We start from the raw sequence: 22,340 nt of genomic DNA on the forward strand, positions 1-22,340 counted from the left end.
CGAAGCCGTTCCTGCCTCCAGGAACCCTGCTATGAAGTTAAGACATGTCATGAATAAGTATAAGTCTGCATACAGGCAGCGCGTAAGTGTGTAGTGAGCAATCCAGAGAAGATGCCAGAAATCCCCTGACCCACCTCTTGTCACAGGGGAGAAAACAGGTCCAGAGTAACTGTCCCATGTTCCTCCCCAGGTTGAGGCAGAACTAAGTCAGAATCCAGGCCTTTTCAGTGACAATGCAGTGTACTTTTGGCTGCCCCCTGTTCTGCCTCCACAGGGAGAGTGGCTATTCTTGGTTATGTTCCAGGTTAGAAAGGTGAGTGAGGCTGGATTGTGACTCCCAGAAGCCAAAGTCACACCTTCTGCCACATTTTTACAAACTCACACACACTCACACTCACACACGATGTAAGCCTGTCCTGACCAAAGTCTCCAGGTTGCAGCCAGGGTGGATCAGAGATGCAGCTCATGGGACCACTGGGGACAACCAGTGCTGTTTCTTCTAGAATGTACCCTGCACTGCAGCCGAGGCCTCCTCCAGCCCTCCTTCCCCTGTGCCCTAAGCACCAGGCCTGGAAGCTCCGCTCACACTACTTTAGAAACACCCCAGCATGTTCCTCACCTCACACAATCCACTGACAGTCCACGGCCCGCCCTGGCACAGCCTCCTAATGGAGGGACTGAAATACCTCTCCCACCGGCACTCAAAAGGGACTTTACAAAATGTAACTCCAGTCACGTCACGCCCTTGCGTAAGCCCTTTCTCCCCGTGCCTCGTTGCCCTCCAGATAAGCAGGTACACTTACCCCTTCTTAACCAGTGTCAGCGTGTCTTCTTCACTTCACGCCCTGTCCTCTAGCCATCCTGCTCTTTGCACCACCATTCCTTTGCCCATCCTATTTCTGAGGCCGTTGGTAGCCATGTCTATGTCTACCTTTTCACTTGAGAGAAATTCCAAAAAACAAATAAAAAATAATAGCAAAATAACACACCTCCGCTGGTTCAGAGCATGCAAGTTATAAATGCAAGAAACCCAACTACATCAGCAAAAATAAATGAATAACTAAATAACAAAATAATTTACTGAAAAAGTTCTGTGGTAGAGCAGCTTCAGGCATGGCTGGAACCAGGGGTTCAAATGATACAATTAGGGATTTTTCTCTCTGTCCACCTACCTTCAACCTCTGCTCGTCTTGTCTCCTTTTGTGCATGGGCTTCATTCTCACAGATACTTCTTCGTGTCCAGGGAATGTGGTCATAAGTAGTCTCAATTTATGTCATCCTTATAGTCTGAGCCAATGTATATGTTAGGCCCAGCAGATGCAGTGCACTGGGCCCACAAAAATGTTTTAATTCCTTTTAAAGTTAGAAGAAAAAGATGAACTTTTAGTTAAAGAAAATGGTTCAACATATGGTATTCATATATTCCTTTTTGTACAAATACAGTCATAAAGTATAATTTAAAAATTTTTTTTATGCAGAAGAGATAAAAGCATAAGTGCTATGGCCCACATAAGTCACAATAAGACTGTTAAAAGGGAAGAAAAAACCTGTGTGTTAAAACTTAGAGTAAACTCTGATTGTCCCTGATTGGATCATATCCCAGAACAAAGCATTCTACCTGGATGGATGGAGAACTTTGATTGGCCAGGCTTCTGTCTCAGGCCCACCCCTGAGGGGAAATATCAACCTCATATAAACACAGGAATGGAGTTTCCTGTCAGAAAGAGGATTCTGTTTCAATACTGTCCACCAAAACTTGACTCTCTCTCCCAAATGCTATCCTCCTTATGACGCCAGACACCTTCACTCACCCAAGGAGAACTAGTTGCCTCTACCTCTATGCTCCCTTCACAGCTTGTCCTATTATGATTGTAAATGACTGAATCACAGTGTTTCCCACACTGGAATGGGAGCTCCTTGAAGAAAGAGTGAAGGAGTATGCAGTAGAAATCTGGCCTCCAGGAGTGAGCAGAGAGAGGGGTGAGCTCTGCCTGAAGGTGTGAGGAGGAGACCTTTGATCTGGGTCTTAAAGGCTGGAAGTCTTCCTGGAGGAAGGGGTATTTTAGCTTGGTATTTTAGCTGGGTTGAGGGATGAGGAAGGACTCCAGGTAGCAGAAAGAGGTGAAAGGCACCAGGATGGGAAGGAGTAAGGGTATAGAGAGAATGTAGCAGGAGATGAGCTGAAAAGAGAATGGGGCGAGATCATGGGGGGCTGAGAGTGACACAAATGAATTTGGATTTTATCTTGCAATCCAGGGCTCTTAACCTTGGTCCATGGAGAGGCAATAGAGGGCCAGAAATTGAGTGTGAAATGTTGCATCTAGGAAGTTCCTGGAGGGAGGGGTGCCGTGTTCCAGAACATAATCAGAACAGTAGTCTGGCTACTGCTCTGTGGGAGATAGTCTGAAGGAGAGAGTAGAGGCAGGGGGGCTGTTAGGAATCTGTTTCCAGAGTCTAAGTAGGAGATGACATGGGCTTCAAATAAGGCAATATTGGTTAAAAACAAACAAACAAACAAACAAAAAAACAATTAGAATGAAAAGATGTCATAGCAATAACATTAACAGGTGCTTTCTGCATGGGGAGGGTGATGGAGAAGGAACAGAAAGTGATTCCAAGACTTCTAGTTTGTCATCATGATCTTGTCATACGATGGTTAACAAATTGTTTTTTATTATTGCTTTTTATTTTCTCCTTCTATTGACAGAACATCTTTTTTAATAGAAATTATTTAATTTCAAAGTTAAGAATATTTTTAAGGTTTAAGGTCTCTAATGTATACAAATATCCACTTTCTGCCATTTCTTGGGGTGCAATGTTGCCGTTCTGTCCGACTCTACAGTGACCTTGTAGATCTATTTGTTGAACCGATTTCTCTTGGTTTTTCTTGCTTTGAGGACATCTTTTAAAGTATGCACAGGAATATCAAGGCCCTTTGCTTTTCTAAATCCTGACTTTGACACCCTCCACAGCTACCCGCTCCCTTCCCCAGGGCTCAGCAGCTCAGACCGCCTGCCTTTTGGTATCGAGGAGAATGGGGGCACGCCGTTCACTACCAAAGCTTCGGGAAGGCACCACCACCACCACCACCAGCACCACCAGCACCAGCACCACCCAACCTATGGCCTCTCACTGACCTTGGAGAACAAGGAGGGGCCTTTGAGGTCCCCAAACTCCAGCGGTAAATCCCTTACAAGTGAGTAGGGGCCAAGGCAGAGGGGAGGGGGAGGGATGCTGCAGGGTATGGTGGCTGGCTTTCTGAGATCCTTAAGACAGACCCTTCGAGTGCAGTGTGGAACGGTGCTAGGTTACCAGCTCTGGGCAAGAGCAGCCAAGAGCCTTGTGCGTTTAGACTGGAGCAATTTAGGGAGTACGGTTTACCAGTGGACTCTGATTTCATTACAAGGTAGCAATCCTCTCTCCACCTCAGTCCTTAGCAGATCTCTGCTTCCACAGCATTCAGCACTGGCTCAAAGCAATGGAAAAGAGAAAGCGGCGTGAGGAGGTGGCTAGAATCTCCACTTGCCTAATTTCGGGAAAACCCATTCTATCCCCTTTCTGACATCCCTCTTCTGAGAGCAAGGTGATGGCAGGAGACCCAGTGTACACTGTTACAGGTCCCAGTTAGAGAAGTTATGGAAATGGAGAGTAAGCAATGAAAACATTTTTAGCAATATGACAGTGATTTTATATCTATTCAAACTAATTTTAAAATGTGGGCTTGGATTTTGTATGTTATTTTATTTTTCTAGAAATTCATTTTTATTACATTTTACCAAAAAAATGGGTCTGTGACAGGTGGGGGTGGGGGTGAAGAACTGATTCTTTGTCACATAGGGTTTAAAAAAACACTGAGGTAGAGGCAAGAGTCAAGAAGCTTTGATGTGTGTTCTCACTATTGAGCCAAGTCCCCTCTTGGGTCCTCGATTTTCTCATCTATGAAATGGGGTAGAGAGTGTCCAAGGAATGGACAGATGGCCAAGGAATCTTCTGGCGTTGATATTTTGTGAGTCAGTGAGCTGGTGAAAAGGAAGAGCCATTGCACCTTCACCTGCAGACCACAGAAAACAAGTCTGAGTTGGCTGAGCCAGAAATGGGAGCTCATCCTCTACTTGGTATTGGAAGAATCAGAACTCTGTCCCCTCATCACTGTCCACACTGCCCTTGCCCAAAGCCACAGCTCATCTCTTTTGTATGTGGATAACTGAAGGGCACCTCCTCCAGCACAATCTCCATATTGTAGCAGCCAAAGTGAGAGCTTTCACCAGGTAGCTCTGACAAAATGCCTTAAGACCGTTCCATGGTTCTTCGCTGTCCCAGGATAAAGCCCACACTTCTGGCCACACACAAACCTTCACAGCGTGGCTCCTACCAAAGCCTTCAGCCTTTCCCCCCACTCCTCACTAGGCTCTGGCCACATGGAACTACTCTGTTATGTCCCAGATCTGTTCTTTGCACCTGCTGTTCCCTCTGCCTGGAATGCTTTTCTCCACCCTAGTGAACTCCTACACATCCTTCAGGAACCAGCTAAAATGTGTCAGTGAAACTTTCTGACACCCCTCTTTGATTCTTACTTAGGAATGCCTTTCCTCTCGCCCCTATAGCAATTAAATAAGCCTTTTATCACCTTATTTGGAGTATCTACACGTGCATCTGTCTCATTCATCCCTTTATTCCAGCTCACCAGATGTCAGTTACAAACAATACTTGGCACAATTTTTAACATGTAATGAATATTTAGTGTCTTAATGGGTAAATACTAGCTGGTAGAAGGAGCAGCAAACTAAAGTAGTACAGAAATGAAAATCAATGAATTTGATTTTAGAATTATAACCTGATTTTTAAGGGTATGTTCATATGCCTGTTGGCCTGAGCATAATCTTTCAAATTTGCACAGTACTTTTCCATTAATAAAGCATGTGCGCATGAATGACCTCGCTTAATTGAAGGTTCACAACAACCCTGCAAGGTAAGTAATTTAACTCATTTTAAAATGGCTCAGAGATTCAGAGAGGTAAAGTGACTTGCCCGAGGCCACCCAGCTCATATGTGGGAGAGTTAGGCCTTGAAACCTTGACCACAGATGTTCTCACACCCCATCAGCTAGCGAAAACTCAACAGATTCAAGCTGAATTTGGAGGAGGAGGCAGGCGGAAAGGGTGCTGGGGTCAGTTTCTGGCAAGCGTCTTTTACCACCTATGTTCCCTGTGTCCTTTCAACCTTTTCTTATCCATCCCCCCCACCCCGCCCCTTGTAGAACTGAGTCCAGGAGCACCTGCCCTGTTCAGCGAGGCCGCTGCCCATCTAAAGAAGCTGGAACTGGACACTGCGAAGGCTGCCGGGCCCTGGCCTGCTCTGCACATCAACATAAATAAGGTGCCGAGGACCGAAGTGGGGTGATGAGCGTGCACCTGGGGCGCACGCCAACCTCTGACTATCACCCTGCTTGCCTCCCAAGCCCTGTGCCTTTGTCTTAGAGGGGTTCCGACTCAATCTTTTCCGATGTTTCTGCGCAGCATGTCTCTTAGGAGCAAACATTCGCTTACATTCTTTTTGGTCAGTGACCGCATGAGACACTGCCCTCAGTGCTGAGGACGACAGGCTGGAGCTGCATCTTAGCCGTGTCTCCCTCCTTCTAACAAAGCTCCATGCGGGACACGTCCTCATTTCCCTCTTTCCATCTTTACCCTTCTGCATTCGTCGGCTCAGGCCGCTCTAACAAAATACCAAAGACCAGGTGGCTGAAACAATAAACATTGATTTCTTGCTGGGAAGTCCAAGATGAAGGTGCCGGCTGATGTGGTTCCCTGGTAAGGGCTCTCTTCCTGGCTGGCAGAAGGTCACCTGCTTTGTCCCCACTTGCCAGATTGATTTTTCTCTCTTCCTCTTCTTATAAAGCCACTCATCCCAGCATGAGGTTCCCCATCTAAATTTAATTACTTCCCAAAGTCCCCATCTCCAAATACACTGGGGTCTGGCTTCGTCATGTGATTTTTTTTTTGTGGGAGGGCACAGTTTAGTCCATAGCCCTTCCTATCTCTTTCTGACTGTGCCTGGTGGAGTAGATGTTCGGTCACTGTTTGCTGATGGAAAGAAGGGAATTATTTAAAAAGGGAGCGAGGGGCAGGGCAGAAGCCAAGTTTTCTTTTGGCTTGATTTGTTCTTAATCCAAATGGGCTGCCTTATCTTAGAACTGTAGAATGCCGGTGCTGGATTCAATCTGTCATGTGGTTCAACCTTCTCAACATCTGAGACCAGAGGAGGGAACATGACTTTCTCAAGGTCACCCACTAGGGGCTGAATCCGTGGGCCCCTGACTCCTGGTCCAGCACCCTTTGCATGTCAACATGTTTCTACATTTTCTGCACCAGGTTTTCTCAGCTTCAGCACTAGTGACATTTTGGGCTGGTAATTCTTTGTTGTGGGGGCTGTCCTGTGCATTATAGGATGTTTGCAGTATCCCTGACCTCTACCTGCTAGATGCCAGTAGCACCCCCATCCACCTGTGAAAACCAGATTGTCTCCAGACGTTGCCAAATGTCCCCTGAAAGACAAAATCGCCCCTGGTTGAGAACCAATATCGTACACATATTTGAATTTTAAAAGTCCCCAAATGAATAGTCTTCTTCACTCAGGGGTCGTTTCTTCCACTCCCTTGCATCCCTGTTCCCCCACAGGGCAGCCTAAATTCCCTGTGATCCCTAATGAGACCCCAACTTCAAGGCCCCGCTCATCCACTTTTCTTCTAGACTACCCTCCCTGATGGCCAGCTGGAAAGACGTCCTCCTTCAGGGTGGCACTTATACATTCAATCAACAACCCTTTGTTGAGCAGGCCCATACCAGGTGCTGGGGAGTCAGCCCTGTGCATGATGTGGCCCCTGGATTGGTCTGCTATCTCTGTCTCTTGGTTTTCAACTATTTTAATGCAATACACACAATAAATGTTTCAACAGGGGTTTCACCCAGAGCTTGACAGAATCCAAACATATTTTGGGAGGAAGTATAGTATATAATAGCATCTAGTATCAGAGCACGCACACGCTCTATGCAATTTGTAGTCACCACGAGTATTTGGTGGAACATGAACATCAATGGCTTGCTCTGGGTTAAGGCAAAGCGGAGACAGCTATGAGTTATTAAGCATTTCCCTGGAGCTCAAGCTATAACGCCCCCTTTTCTCTTTCACTTAAAGAAATGCATTGGTAAGCCAGTAGGCTAGAGTGATGTCAGATATCCTTGACTTTTTCCTATCACATAAGCGAAGTATATTACTTCTCACGGTGCTGCTTTATCATGAATAAAACATTCCTTGCAGCAGACCTCACAACTTATCACGATGCCACAATTGGGACCAGTGGCTTCAATGACTCTTAAGGTTCTTTCCAGCCTCAAGGATCGAGAATCCTCTGATTCTTCTAAGGTTTGGATAAGTTCCTGTTCTTAATTATAATGGTGAGAAGACATTTTCACTGCCCAGTTCCAAAGTGGTACCCAAAATTATCACAGGAATTTAAATCTCATCAGATTTCAAATATGAAAACAATTATATAAACAATTTAAAACTTTATCTGATAATTTCTTTATCCTCAACTGACATCCCCAAACAGATGGACTATTTTCAACTATAAGCCCAAGTGTCATTGATGTGTATGTTTTGAAATCTGTATTTCCATATTGAACGATAAAGCATCTTTCCACAATTCAAATTGAACGTAAAATACAAACTGTGGTCATGCAAAAGAGAGAAAGCACAGCACTCTCGCAGCCATTCTCCAGGCTGGAATTGTGGTCTTACTGTAATCCAGATGCAATCTCCCCTAAAGGTGCCTTTATGCAAACATGTTCACGTAATGATACTAAAAGTTTCCAAAATTTATATTGGTCTCTACCTGAGTCAATTCATAGAGCTGAACAGTAGCTCTTGCTTTGTCCAGATCAAAGAGGAACAAGCCAGCTTGAATTTTATTTCTAAAAAGCAGTTTAGAATTACTAAATACCGGGAGAAAATCAATGCTAAATTCTCATTCTTTTCTTATTTTAGTAGCATTCAATGTTTTTTAAAGTAGGTCTTTGGTCATTACAGTGAGTATAACTATATCCACTTAAGCAATTGTCAAAAACCTCAAATGGGGGCCTGCCTGGTGGCTCAGGCGGTTGGAGCTCCATGCTCCTAACTCCGTAAGGCTGCTGGTTCGATTCCCACATGGGCCAGTGGGCTCTCAACCACAAGGTTGCCAGTTTGATTCCTTAAGTCCCGCAAGGGATGGTGGGCAGTGCCCTCTGCAACTAAGATTGAACACAGCACCTTGAGCTGAGCTGCCGCTGAGCTCCCGGATGGCTCAGTTGGTTGGAGCTCATCCTCTCAACCACAAGGTTGCCGGTTCGACTCCCGCAAGGGATGGTGGGCTGCGCCCCCTGCAACTAACAACTGGCAACTGGACCTGGAGCTGAGCTGCACCCTCCACAACTAAGACTGAAAGGACAACAACTTGACTTGGAAAAAACAGTCCTGGAAGTACACACTGTTCCCCAATAAAGTCCTGTTCCCCTTCCCCCCCAAAAAAAACCTCAAATGGGCTTTAGGACCAATTTAATTCCTGTATCCCAGCATATCATTCTGCAAAATTAAATCTAATTAAAATATTAACTCTTCACACACCACACCCATTCTAGTAGTGAACAATTATCTTCATGTAACAGGATTTACAAACATATGACAACTTATCCTAAAGCTGTACAATAAAGCTCATCTTTCAGAATAAATAAGTTACTTATTTGCTTTTTTGGAAATGGTTAAGTCTTTTAAGATACTGAGTCCAGTCAAATGAGTCAGAGTTCTTTATTCCCAATTTGATAGTTTAGGATCATTAGTGTCCTCATATCTGATTTTAAAATTATATTTTCTTATCTAACATGAAAGTGCCATTTGTATCTTATTGTCTCATTTGACCGTTATAATAATCTTATGAAGAAAGAAAGTGAGACTCAGAGAGGCTGAGGGGAACCAGTGCGGCTGACTGGTCAGGGCTGTCACCCAGTCCTGGGTGTGAATCTTGGCTGTTCTGCGAACTTCCTGTGTGACCATGGGCACGTGACTTGCCATCTCTCTGCTTGGCTTTTTCTCATCTATAAAATAGGAATAGTGACAGTATCTACCTCCACATGGAATGGTAAATGAGTGTAGTCAATGCTTAGTCAGTGCCTGGCCCATAATAAGCTCTCAGTAAATGTGGGCTACTGGCATTATTTTTCTTTTTATCGTCAGCATTATCATCATCACTATCTTTGTTTTATGGTGCTCGTAAGTGAAAGAGCTGAGATTTCAAACCCAAGTCTCTGTCTGCTCATCTTGCTGTTACAAGGAATTGATGAGTTCTGTTTGTTCTGCCAAATGTTCCTCTGCATTGGGAGGTCCCACTGAGACACTGCATTCTATGCCCTCTTCGTTAAATCATGTCAACCCGCCATTTGCCCAATACTTCCTCTAGGGCTTTCATAACATGCCTGCTACGTGGACCAAGGTGCTCCCTAGGACTTTTGAATTAGTGAATGAGATTAATTTTGCAACTTGAAGAATTTGAAGCCTTTAGAACATTTTGCTCTGGCCCTGGTACATCGTGGCTAACATTCTACACTAAGTCCTGATATCACTAAATTGACTTAACAATCATATGATCTTATATCTTTCCTATTAAACACATGTCTCTTCTAATAATAACTATATATATGATTAATCTTCTTCAGTAGGTATTTATTGAGCACCTGCTATGTGCCAAGCACCATATTAACACTGGGATATGCAATGATCACAATAGGTATGGTTAATAATAAGACATTATTTCCTAGAGTGTACCATCTAAGATGATTCCAGGTTATATACGTGGTTGAGCTTTTTGAAATGGTTATGTCATTATCACAATGTATATTATAATACATGTAACAGTCACCAAGCCTATGATTTCCTATATCATTGCTTAGGACATACTTAAAATAGGTAGTCCCAGGGTATCCCCCTTAGATGGAGCATGTGAATTACAGGTACGTGTTTCAGTTAATACATGGGAAGTGACAAAAATAGTAAAGGTGGTATCAAATTATGGAAGTCTGAGACACTCTACAATGAGGTAACCTAGACACAAATTTCTCATCGAGAATTATATTTTTCATCACAACTTATTAATATTTTGTACTCTTTCCTTTGACCCGACAAGTCACAGAATTGAGTATTTATATGTAAGAGGTAGCAGTTATGAGGGAAATACCACTGCACTGGGGTGTAGGAAACTCGGAGTTGGATGGTTTGGCCCATGGCTCTAGCTGTATGACTCTGGAAGAGCCTCTTCTCTTTGAACCTTCACCCCGTCTTCTGGCTGATGGGCTCCCTAATGCGTCCTCTCCCTACTTCTCACAACAGTGAGAGGATGTGCTTGTGAATTCTTTGCAAATAGTAAAAGCACTGGTACAAATTTAAGGAGTTGGTGACCTACTTGTCACTATATGTTTAAGTCTATGTGTTATTTGCAATTATGATTAATGGGAAAGGTTACTGAACGTGTTTTCTTTTTTCTCTTGCATGTATTTTCATGGGTCACAGGCCGAAGAAAAGAAAGTTTCTGAGAAGACGCTTCAGACCCCACTTTTGCCTTCTCCGGTGGCCGATCATATGAAGTGTAACATTTTGAAAGCCCAGTTGGAGAATGCCTCTCGAGTGAGTGCCCAGGTACGTGGAGCACAGGTGCGTCTTTGATGTCACAGCACAGGATTTCCTCCATGCCGTATGCAAGAAACACACATGCCATATGTGTCAGTCAGGGTCCAGCCAGGGACAGTAACCACACCTGTTATGTAAATAGAGATTTTAATTCAAAGAGTTGTTAACTGGTGTACAGTTGTTAATTGAGTCAGTGCAAGGGCCAGCTCTGTACGTTGTGATGGGCGCAAAGGCAGCAGATGGCTGCATGTCCCATTGCCTTCCAGTGTGTGTTCAGCTGGCCAGGCTGGCTGAGTGGGTGTCCCTTCCTCCCCCACCATGCTTTGTGGAACTCACCAGAGGGAGGAGGACAAGGCTTCTATCAAAATCATATGACACAATTCCTCCCAGGCTCATTACACTGACATGAAAGGACAGATTCTGAAATCCTTTATAAGCATAAGTGCTATGTGAGCACAGAGCTGATTATTATTCCTGATCTATAATGTGAGGTGGGGGATTAAACGGTGGGTTTGGCTTTTCCCACACCTTCCTTTTCTCATTCAAGCATGAGCTGGCACATAGCAGGTGCTCAATAAAAGCATGAAGGCAAGCATTGACGGCTTTTGAATGATTAAGTGTTAATCCCCATGATGGGGGATGACTCAGAAAACATTTTTTTGTTGTTGTTAACTTACATGAACACCAGAGAATATTTGTTATTGACTGAGTACTTGAAGAACTACCTCCTTGATCCACCTTCACAGTTCTATAATCCTTTGAATGTAGGAGACGTGAAACCAGTTTTGCATGCCAAGACGTTCAATTTTGACTAACCTGCCTGTTTTCTTTCACAGGTTGGAAAAGAGGAATCAACGTTTGTGCATGTCAATAAGAAATCCAGTCTTCAGGATGCTAATGTAAGGTCTGTTGCTTCTTGTTTGAATGGGGAAACAATACTGTCTGTATCATCAACGTTACCCTCGAAACATTCCTCATGAGGGCATTTGCTAATAGAATCAGAGAGGAAGAAGAAAACTGAGAGGATGGGAGCCTGGAGAGAGAGAAGAAGACTGGCTTAAACAACTTCCTTTAAGCCTCAAAATAAGCCTTAAGCCTGCTTGTGGGTTGTACTAACAAAGAAATCACTTTGAGTTGCTTCTCAAGTGCGTAGGTCTGACCTTGTCATTCCCCTGCTTAAAATCCTTTGAAGATACCACTTTGCTTGCAGGGTGGAGTCCAGACTCCTTATCAGAGCACGAGAGGCCCTGTTTGACCTGACTTCCGCTCGCTGTCCCAGCTCAGTTCACACTCTTCCTTTGGTCCATAGACATGCTCCTCATACTGACGACCTTGACAGTATAAGAACCAATCACCGATGTTCTTTAAAGCTTCCAGGCCACCACCAGCGCAAACCCAGAGGAAAACCTTTTTTACTGATCTCATAGAAAATAGAAACTCTTCCTTTCTCAGCCTGAGAAACAACCTATAGATCGTGGCAGTCCCACTGGTACCTTGGCAAGTAGTCTACTAACACGGGCAAGGTCTGCCTATGATAGAATTTCCTAAAATGGGTCCAGGGATCATTGCACCAATCTTTTGTTATAAACAAAAACTCTTGAATCCTACTCCAGACGTTTCAGATCCTTTGCATGGGGAGGAAGCAGTGGGGACAGAAAGCAGAGTTTCAGTAAGCACCCCAGAGGATCTAAGAACCACCACCCACCCTGGGGGAATTCTTATACTTGATGCTAAAAATAAAACGAATATTTCTCTATGTTACCTTATAATGCCCAGTCCGTATTCTTGGTATAAATTTGTCTTACTCCAGAAACACATACCCAGATGCCTCCTGGACTTTTCAAAACCTTAATTCATCTCTTCCCATCCTATCCTACTATCTCTTCACCTATTTTCCAATCTTGGTTAATCGCATTATTGCCTACCTGTTATCCAGACCTGACACCTGGGAGTCCTTGACTTTCTCTTACTTCATGCCCTCATCCAACTGGTCACCAAGTCCTGTCAAATTGACTTGCATATTATCTCCCACATCTATCCTCTTTTCTTCATGGCCCTAAAATATGGCCTACCTCAAACCCTCACCCTTTCTTATCCTGGATGACAACTGCTAGCCTTCTAAGATGCTCGCAGCTGGCCTCCCTTCACCAGCATCCTCTTTGTTGCTCTAAGGGCATTCCTAAAATGCAAGTCTGACCATGCCACTCCCTTGCCTAGAACCTTTAGTGACTACCATTGCCTTCAATGTAAACAGCTCAGCCTGAGGTCCCTCATGACCTGGCCCCTGCTTTTCCCCTGTATTCTCCTTCCACCGTGGGCTTACCCATCAGTAATTTCAGGTCTCCACTCTGTCTCCTACCTTGGAAGTCTTCCCTGCATCTGGTTAAGGATAAACTCCGTGAAGCTTTCCAGATGCCAACCATTCCACCCAAGCCAACTTGTGTGCTCCCTAGTAGACTATGAATTCTTCCAGGGACTCTATTCAGTTGACTCGGGATTTCCAGCTTGAAGAAATCATAAACTCAGAATAAATGGACTCCAATCCCTCCTTTGCCCATTCATGTGTTTATTTAACAAACTGCTTCAGCACTAGCCACATGCCTGTCACCATATGAGGCACTGACTAGAAGAGAAAACGGAGGCCAAGAAGTGTTAACTTCTGGCAAGTGTTAACTTGCCAGAGGTCCCTTGCTGAGGACCTGAACTTGTTTTGATGTCCTTTGGTCCTAGAAGGTAATTTCTGATTTTTTAAATGAAATTAGTCATGACCACGACAAAAATGTGGGAAAGCTTTTCCTTAAAATTACTGTTTTGAGTAGGGCCCACTGGTTATCTGGCACATTTTCTGGAGGAAATATAAAAGTGGAATTTAATTTTTTAACATTTTCACATATGCATAGAATTAAAATGTTTTAGAGCAAGTTTTAAAGATCTTCTGATTATGCATTTTTCACGTTAAATACCTTATGGTTCTTTAGCTTTAAATACATATATTCTGAATGTGTTTAAACATAGCTACAAGATTACTTGGAAGTAAAAATGGATTATCTGCAGGTTTCCCTTTACTCGTTTTACTAGCAAAACCTGGTTATGAATCAAGCCCTGATATTGAAGGGGGGCTTTTTTGGCAGGGACATTTTATGTGATACCCCAGTTTTATTCAGTTCCTGCTTGCTATGTTTTCTTTCCTGATTCGTTTTTGGTTTTTGGATTTTCTATATAGCATTTTAAAAATTATATTTAATAAGTGGAGAGGAGAGGAGAAAACAATGGCTGTCTTGACTATTAATTTTATTAAGGTATAAATTAATGGAGAAAGAAGTCCCCCCTACAGCCAAAACAAAGCCATAAACATTCTTGTTGGTATTGTTCTGTTTTGTTTCTGTTTACTGATTTCTTTATTTTTAAATTATAGTTGACATTCAATATTACATTAATTTCAAGTATACAAAGTGATTTAACATTTATGTACCTTATGAAGTGATCACCTTGATAAGTCTAGAACCATCTGTCACTGTTCAAAGTTAATATGATATTATTCACTCTATTCCCTGTGCTGTACATTATATTCCTGTGACTTATTCTATGATGGGAAGTTTGTATCTCTCAGTCCCTGTCACCTTTATCACCCATCACCCTGCCCCCCTCTTCTCCAGCAACCATGTTGTTCTGTTTTTTGGTATGTCTCTAGAAGTCCTATTCCTATACGCGTGGAAACGACCCAACCAGCGGTGGAAAAGCCAGAAATCAAGCCTCCCCGAGTGAGGAAGTTAACAAGACAATACAGTTTGTGAGTTCTTACCGCAAGTTTTTCAATTATAACAACAAAGGTGACGCTAAATGTTCAGTTATGAATGCTTCCAAGCCCCTTACATCATTCCCAAATGGCCATCCCAAAAATATAGTTTATTTCCAATTTAGGTCATAATGAGACTAGACTTTTCTCCCTGAAAACACTGCATAGTTGGCATCTGTATTCCTTATTGAATGCTGTGAACAATTTATTACAAAACTTAATGGCTTAATTAAAACCATGCACATTTATTACCTCACCGTTTCTACGCGTTGGGAGTCCAGGCAGGGCGTAGCTGGGTCTTCTGTGTCAGGCTCTCACAAGGCTGCATTCAAGGTGTTGGCAAGGGCTGCGTCTCATCTGAAGACTCATTCATGAGGTTTGGGATAGGATTCTGTTCCCCGAGGGCAGTTGGACTGATGGCCTCAGTTTCTTGCTGGCTGTTGGCTGGAAGTGGCTTCCCTCAGTCCCTAAGTCATGTGGGCCTCGCTGGTTTTCTCCATCAGAAAAAGCACACAAGAAGAGCCAGAGAGAGGGCTAGCAAGGCGAAAGTCAGCCGTCTGTCATCGAACCACAGAAATGACATCCCATCATTGTTCACTAGAAGCGATCACTAGGGACAGCGCACATTCAAGGGGAGAGGAGTCCACAGGAGCATGAAAAGCAGGAACAGGTTTCGTGGGAAGCCATATCAGAAGCCGCCTCCATGGGCATATTAGTGCAAAAGCAGCATGGTCTATCAACAGAGCCAAAGCTAATCACTGAACAATATGAGACCTGTAGAAGGAGCCATTTCCCAAAGTGTCCCAGAACTGCCAAGGCCTGCCCAGTTCTGTTCAGCTTCACACAAGTTTCCTGGCTGCCTACCATGTGCACCGGGCTCCTCCCCCACCATGGGGGAGGAACAAAATGACTGACAGTTTCCATCTGAGGACTCACAATTTATTAGCGGGCAAGACCGATTGCAAATACTTGTAATCCAAAGAAGACAGGTAAATGCTGTAGTAAGGTGGCGGTGATACTTATGGCAGTGGCAGTACCAATCACAATGGCAGTTCCCATTTCTTGACCTTGGCTGTGGCACCGGGCCTGGATGGGTCATTGTTCAGTGAGCTGCAGGGGCATCTTTGGCTGCAATGGAAAGCATGGAGCTCTGGAGTGAGAAAGGCTCCTGGTAGAGCCCTAGTTAGTTGATTGCTGGTGGCTCTTGGGGAAATTAGTCTTTGAACTTCTCTTTTTTCATCTGTAGAATAGGTGAGATGATACCTACCTCTGAGGAATTTTGTGAGTGTTAACATGAGCTAATGTGGATAAAGCTCCTAGTCAGTGCCCTGGCCATAGGATGAATTAGTTCCCCTTCCTTTCTTCTCCAGGACCTGAAAACTTCTGAGAAAAGGTCAAGTCTAAGGGTACAGAGTGCAAAGTGTAGGGCAAGGAGCGTAACTCCAGATGCAACTCTCAAGCAGCCATCTCAGGCCTGCCACTTGCACCTTGTGAAAGGCAGAAGAGGCAGGGGTTTTTTAAGGGCAGACACATTAGCCTTAGTAGAAACTGCTGGAAAGTATAGCAGTTCTGTTTCCTAGGAAAGCCAAAACAAGTAAGATTCAAATAATTAGTAGTCCTAACGATCTCTGGGGATCAAACTAAACCATAAAAAAATCTGCTCCCCCAAGGATAAAGCTGTAAGGATTAGCCTTTGCTTTTACATTTTGAAACTCAAAATGTTACTGTCACCCATTTAGGATATGTAATCACGTTGGAAACAATGACGACTACATGGCCTGGAAAGAAAGAAAATTTAACCGACTCACCAAATTGCCTCCTTTAAAGGAACCCTTTTCAAACCTAGTATGTTTAGAAAATGATGAGCTGCTTTATTTTTTTCCAGAACTACAACTTTACTATTTATTTAAACATAGTGTAAAAGTCTAAAAAAATTCAAGCAAGGCAGAAAAGTCTAAAGAGAGAAGTAACTAATTCCCTAGAATCACACCATCAAAAATCAGCAATGTTCCCATTTGATGACTATTATTTTAGGCATTTTTCTATGCATACATATTGTTAAAATTTTTTAAAAAGTCATCTCGAAGAAAGTAATCATGCTTTTACTTTTAAAGTGTTATTTCACAAATTTAACATGAATTTACCTCAGAAGCTGAGGTAAAAATCTAAAAACCATTTGAACTTTAGATATAAGTTGCTTTGCCAGAAGATATAAGTTAAGACAAAAGGTTAATTAAAAAAACCATTAAGAATTTGGAGTCTTTTTCAATTTTAGACAGTATCAATTGACTTCTTGCTGTGAAAGATGAGCTATGTTTTTTTAAATGGCATTTTATGGAAAACTAAACAATTAACTATGCTTTTCCAGTTACAATTTCTTAAAATAAGGTAAAAATAAATTATAACCCCACTCTTCCACTTAACTAGCTATGTGACCTTGAGCAAGTAATTTCACAATTAGCCATTGAATATCATCTGCTTCTCTGAAAACAGGATCATAATATAGGCTTGTTGTGAAAATTAAATGGGCTAATGTAACTGATACGATTTACTTCATCAGCATGTATCCAAATTCATGGTATCTTATTAACTTTCCCACTTGTTCAAACCCCAAGTCTACCCTCACATTTAACAATTTGCTAGAGGACTCACAGAATTCAGAAAAGCTGTTCTATTCACAGTTATGGTCTATTAGAGTAAAAGGATACAGATTAAATCAGCGAAGGAAAAAGTCACATAGAGTGGAGTCCAGGAAGACCTTACACAAGCTGCCAGTTGTCGTCTCCTAGAGGAGTCACATGGGCAATGCCTAACTCTCCCAGCAACAATGTGGGACAGCAGATGTGAAATATTGCCAACCACGGAAGCTCACCCGAGATTTGGCATCCCGGGTTTTTATTGGGGGTCAGTCAGGTAGGTGTGGAGCACCCACGTGACTCACCTTAACTACTCAGTCTCCCGCCCCCCCGAGGTCAAAATGATACCGTATGACCCAAAACCCCAGGTGTACATACAAAAACAGGTGTTTGCCATAAGTCACGTTGCAGCATACATGATATGGCATGGCCCAAGGTCTCGGGTATGTAAAGACACTCTTACCAAGCAGGATATTCCAAGGGCCCAGAGGTTCACCCAGGAGCTTGTCAATGACCAGTGGTTCCTTTGGAATGTGCAGGGCTTGAGTCCTCAGGCCTGCTGAGTTAGCCACGTTACTGCTCAGGCAACAACCTGGTTGGCATTAGGGGATAGGGGTCTTGTCTTAGTTTCTATTAAGTTTGAGAAAATACTGCTCGTACTAAGAATAGGGGATCCATGGTGCTGCTGTGGTCTTGTGCCAGGATGATCAGATCACAAGGGCTTCCAGCCATGACAGACCTTGTGGGAGGTCCAACCTTCCCCACAAACCCAAGCTGGAGATGAGCCCAGGGTGCCAACCAGACTTCTCTCTTATGGTGACTGCCCCTCTAGTGTCCTTTGCCTGCATCATCACATTCCATCAGAGACGGTCTAAGACCAGAGCTACTTGGCTCCAAAACAAGTGTGCCCAATTCCTCCCCGGTAACCAGTTTAACACACCAAAGGAACAGTTGCTGTTACACCACAAAAGGGGCCCTTACATCCTTCACTCAGAGCAGTGGGTTCCTACAAGCCTTGCATGTACTCTCCTACAGGAGGCCATTTAAAATATTATTTCTTTGTTTAGTGATTTCTCAAAAAGTTAAAGAACTATCATACAACCCAGTAATTCCACTCCTAAGTGGAATTGAAAGCAGGGACTCAAACAGCTATTTGCATACCAATATTCACAGAAACACAATAGCCCAAAGGTGGAAACAACCCAAGTTTCCATGAACAGATGAATGGATAAGTAAAATATTGTCTGTCCATACATTGGAATATTATTCAGCCATAAAAAGAATGAAATTTTGACATAGGCTACTACATGCATGGACCTTGAAAACATGATGGTAAGTAAAATAAGCCACATCCAGAAGGACATATATTATATGGTTTCACTTCTATGAGGTACCTACAGGAGTCAAATTCATCCAGACAGAAAGCAAAACAGATGTTACCAGGGAGAGAAGCAATGGGGAGTTGTTGTTCTGTGGGTACAGATTTACTGTTGGAGATGATGAAAAAGTTTGGGGCATAGATAATGGTGATGATTACACAACACTGTAAATGTATTCAATGCCACTGAACTATACACTTACAAATGGATAAAATAATATCACATGCATGTCTTTCCATGAAAAACATTTTGTTTTAATCCCTTGGCGAGTCATAGGAAATCCAGCCCACATGTAGTTTGGCAAAAATGTCAATGTATTGGATCCTGTCAGTGGGACCTCTGGTAGACATCTGTTTGGGGGTCCCCCACCCCCCACCCTAACTGTCCCACTCCTCTCCACCCTCCTCCCCCTCCCCACCGCCTGTTTATTATTGTAATGAGCAGAGCTTCATGTGCTTTTAGTAACCGCAGTGATGAAGATGACCTCCCTCCAGACCTGGCTGAGGAAGTCGGAGTGACCACCACTACGACAGCCAACACTGCCACAGCCACCACCACCCAAGTCTCAGCGCCGCTGGGGTCCCCCAAGGTCCACAAACTCAGCTCACCTCAGAATTCAGAAGGCCAGAGCCAGCTGTCCCCAGGAGCCCAGGTACGGGGGGGAAAAACCTGTAGGAGGAGATGCCCTTGCTGCAAATTCAGTATAAATTAAGTGTGTGGCATCCATGTAGAATCAACTCTGTATTTGTAAAACAACATAGCAACCACCAAAGCATGTTTTTTATATGAGGCTGGTGCAAAAATAATAGCGGTGTTTGCAATTATGTTTAACCTTTTAAACCACAATTACTTTTGCACCAACCTAATATAACTGTCGCTCAAAGATAAACTAACCATTTATGAGAGACAAATAGGATAATATAAAGCCATGCACATGGTAAGGGCAATTTAAGAGATTTTTGAGGGCAATTTTGATTTTAGAATATCATCCCTACGTAAGCTATTACTCAGAAAGCGAGGAATGGGTTTTCCTCCCATAATGGCAAATTTGGAGGAGTAAAACAAAGATGTCTCTCCTTCCCGTTCCGTATGTTGGACAGCCTGTCAATAGTTTGAAAATGGGAAATGGTGTTCTATTTGTCAGTCTGAAATTTCAGGAAATTGCCGGTGATGTGAATGGGCTGTGGCAAAGGCCTCCCACAAGACATTTCTCTTGGTTTTCTTTGAGTGACCCTTAGCTGTGGTCACTCTTCAGCATCTGGTCCAAACACAGTCCAACCTACTGCTCTCCAAGTAGATGCTAAGATAAAGGCGGCTTGGTCCATGGACCCCACTGAGGAATGGTGTGTGCATGGGGGTGGGGACCTGGGAATAGAGTCCCAGACTCTGTTCCCGACTGCTCCTTTCACACACTTTATGGCTGCTTCAAATGAGTAGTCACTCTGCAGCCGTTGTCTCCAAGCCTCAGTTTCTTCCTCCTAGAAATGGGAATAAGATCTGCCACCCTACCCAGCTCATGGGCTGGTGTCAGGTCCAGTGGAGGTTATAGTGCTTGTGCAAACTGGATGCCCGAGGCTTCTGCAGCTCCAGGGATCACGACTCCCAGTGACATCTTGACACCAACGGGCCAAGTCCACATCCTGCATGACCAGCGCCAGCCTCTCACCAGGTCCCACCCAAGGTCTCTGGGAATACTTCCATATTCCTCAACAGGAACCTGACTAGACCCCTCAGACTGAAGCTCCTGCTTTTCTGTAGATAACCTCCTGGTATCCCCAGTTGGGTCCCCTCTGCTGTGTGGAGTCCCTCGTACTGCTTTGTCCCAAGTGCAGACACAGTCTCCTGTCATGTATCACAAACTATGGTGGAAACGAAGTGAAAACATTTGCAAAACAGAAAGGAGTTCAGTGGGGAATGCGGGCGACATCCTACCAGAGGCCATAGGGCTCCCTCTTCTGGCCGTCCAAGGTGATGAAGCTTACTTTTTCCCCACAAAGGGCCTCAAGGTCCCCCATGCTGCTGAGACCCCAGGGCAAGAGAAAAAAACATTTTCCCAAGAAATGAACGTGATTTTCAGAGGCACCCCTCTCCCCCCATAAAGATCTGCCTCACTACCGTGCAGATGAGTTTAGAGCCTTGGGGCCTTGACCCTCCGGATCCAGGATGGGGTCTTGGCTCCCTCTTTCCATATCCAAAGGACTCTGAACTGTTCTCCCCACCCAGCAAAAGACCAAAAAGCACTCAAAGCACTTAAGAAAAATTGGTTGCAGCTTCAAACACTGGCCATTCTCCACCCCACACCCTGCTTCTACCCATTAAGCTTTCATAAAAAACAGTTGGGGTTTGTTGGCAATGTTTTGTTGAACTATGTGGGGGGGGGGGTTGGCATGACTTTGAGTTCACTCTTAGAAAGCATGGAAAGGAAACATGGGAACACCTGTGTTTTCTAGTGAAATTCTGCTGTCAACCCAGAGCTGTCACTAACTGGGCTATATTTTGTCTGCCTTCATAGAGTCCCTCTGACCGAGGTGGTGCCTTTACCTTGGAACCAGGTGATCTCCTGATGGATTTCACGGAAGCCACTCCTCTGGTAAACTTCCCATTTGGCTAAAACCAGAAAAGCCACAGTGCATAGAAACATCCTGGCAGTGGGACAGATGGACGGAAGTGGGCATCGCGGTTGGGAAGGCTCTTCCTCTGGTCCTGCCACAGCCTGCAGGCTGAAGGATCGGCTTTCTCTGAGGGTTCAGGCACCATGGGTCCCTCCCAGAGCTACGGAGGGGGTGCTCCCTTTCCTCTGAAGCTGGCTGCACGGGTCCCACCCCCACCTCTGCTCCTCCTCAAGCATTGTAGGGCTTCTTGGTGCGTGGGTCTCAGCTTCTTGGCTTCCTGGGCTGCACCCCGCATGCCTGCCCATGGGGCATCGCTTGCTACTTCCAACAACATGCGCTGGCCTGGCGCACCTGCTCAAGTCCTCACCCTGGCTTTCCAGGCCCCTCGTGCTCCCTTGTCATCCTCCATCCTCTGCTTACAGAGCTCTCCTTAGGGAGGGTGGCCCTGTGGGATTCCGGCAGGTGAGGAACCGTTCCAGGGGAGAGAGGACTGAACCAGGAGTCATGCAGGCCAGACCTGGCTCTAACCTCAGCTCCCTCCTTAGGAACCTTGTCATTGGATAGTCTCTGTCTCATCTGTCAAACAAGGATGTCGTTGTTTGCCTTGTCTGCTGAAGAGTGTTATAAGGATGGAGGGGGAGAGGGGGAAGCCCTTCAAGAATATAAAGCACCATTAACATGTGTGGGATATTAATTCTATTAGAGGATACAGGCAAACTTGGATGTATCTTTGGCTCAGCTCAACCTAATACCCGAGTGTACTTGAGCATAAATCACGGTCCACAAATTTGGACTGTGAGCCAAAACATGAGCCAAGTCAAAAGCTATCTCCTGAGAGCTTGCTGTGAGCCCGGCTACGTGGAGGCTCTGGGAGTGGACAGGGCAGCTGGAGGCGGGAGAGGAGGCAGGTTGATGAAGGGCCGAGGTCGACAGGAGAGCCACGTCGAACTCATGCAGGGAGAGCCAGAAGTAGGTGTCAAGATGTACTGGATGTGGCAGATGGGAGGGATTTCTGGAAAGCTTTCAAATGAGGCGACCTGCTGTTCAGGCTTTAGGAGTGATCACCAGTCCTGCCTCTGCCGGCACAAGGAAACCATTGGTGATTTATACAATTTTCCTTCTCGTTTGGAGACTGGTGCAGCCTGAGAGCTCTGAGTCATCGCCTTTGGATCAACAGCTGAGAACTGACGGTGGGCGACTCCTT

General features: G+C 44.4%; 1 protein-coding gene across 6 annotated transcripts in view; it reads left to right on the forward strand.

The window, feature by feature from the left end:
- Positions 1–22,340, forward strand: part of EPB41L4B (erythrocyte membrane protein band 4.1 like 4B) — a 117,219-nt gene that overhangs the window by 78,114 nt on the left and 16,765 nt on the right. For 5 of the 6 annotated variants that reach the window (XM_074330801.2, XM_074330805.2, XM_074330803.2 and 2 more), the window contains 7 exons: positions 2,973–3,196; positions 5,258–5,376; positions 10,597–10,722; positions 11,550–11,617; positions 14,405–14,503; positions 18,987–19,176; positions 21,037–21,114. In XM_074330801.2, the coding sequence (XP_074186902.1) occupies positions 2,973–3,196; positions 5,258–5,376; positions 10,597–10,722; positions 11,550–11,617; positions 14,405–14,503; positions 18,987–19,176; positions 21,037–21,114 (904 nt within the window). The remainder of the gene's footprint in view (positions 1–2,972; positions 3,197–5,257; positions 5,377–10,596; positions 10,723–11,549; positions 11,618–14,404; positions 14,504–18,986; positions 19,177–21,036; positions 21,115–22,340) is intronic. The other variant, XM_074330802.2, reaches the window with a different exon arrangement.

Source organism: Rhinolophus sinicus, chromosome 16 (assembly GCF_057876585.1).
Source record: "Rhinolophus sinicus isolate RSI-liver-muscle chromosome 16, RSI-T2T, whole genome shotgun sequence".
Lineage (NCBI taxonomy): Eukaryota > Metazoa > Chordata > Mammalia > Chiroptera > Rhinolophidae > Rhinolophus > Rhinolophus sinicus.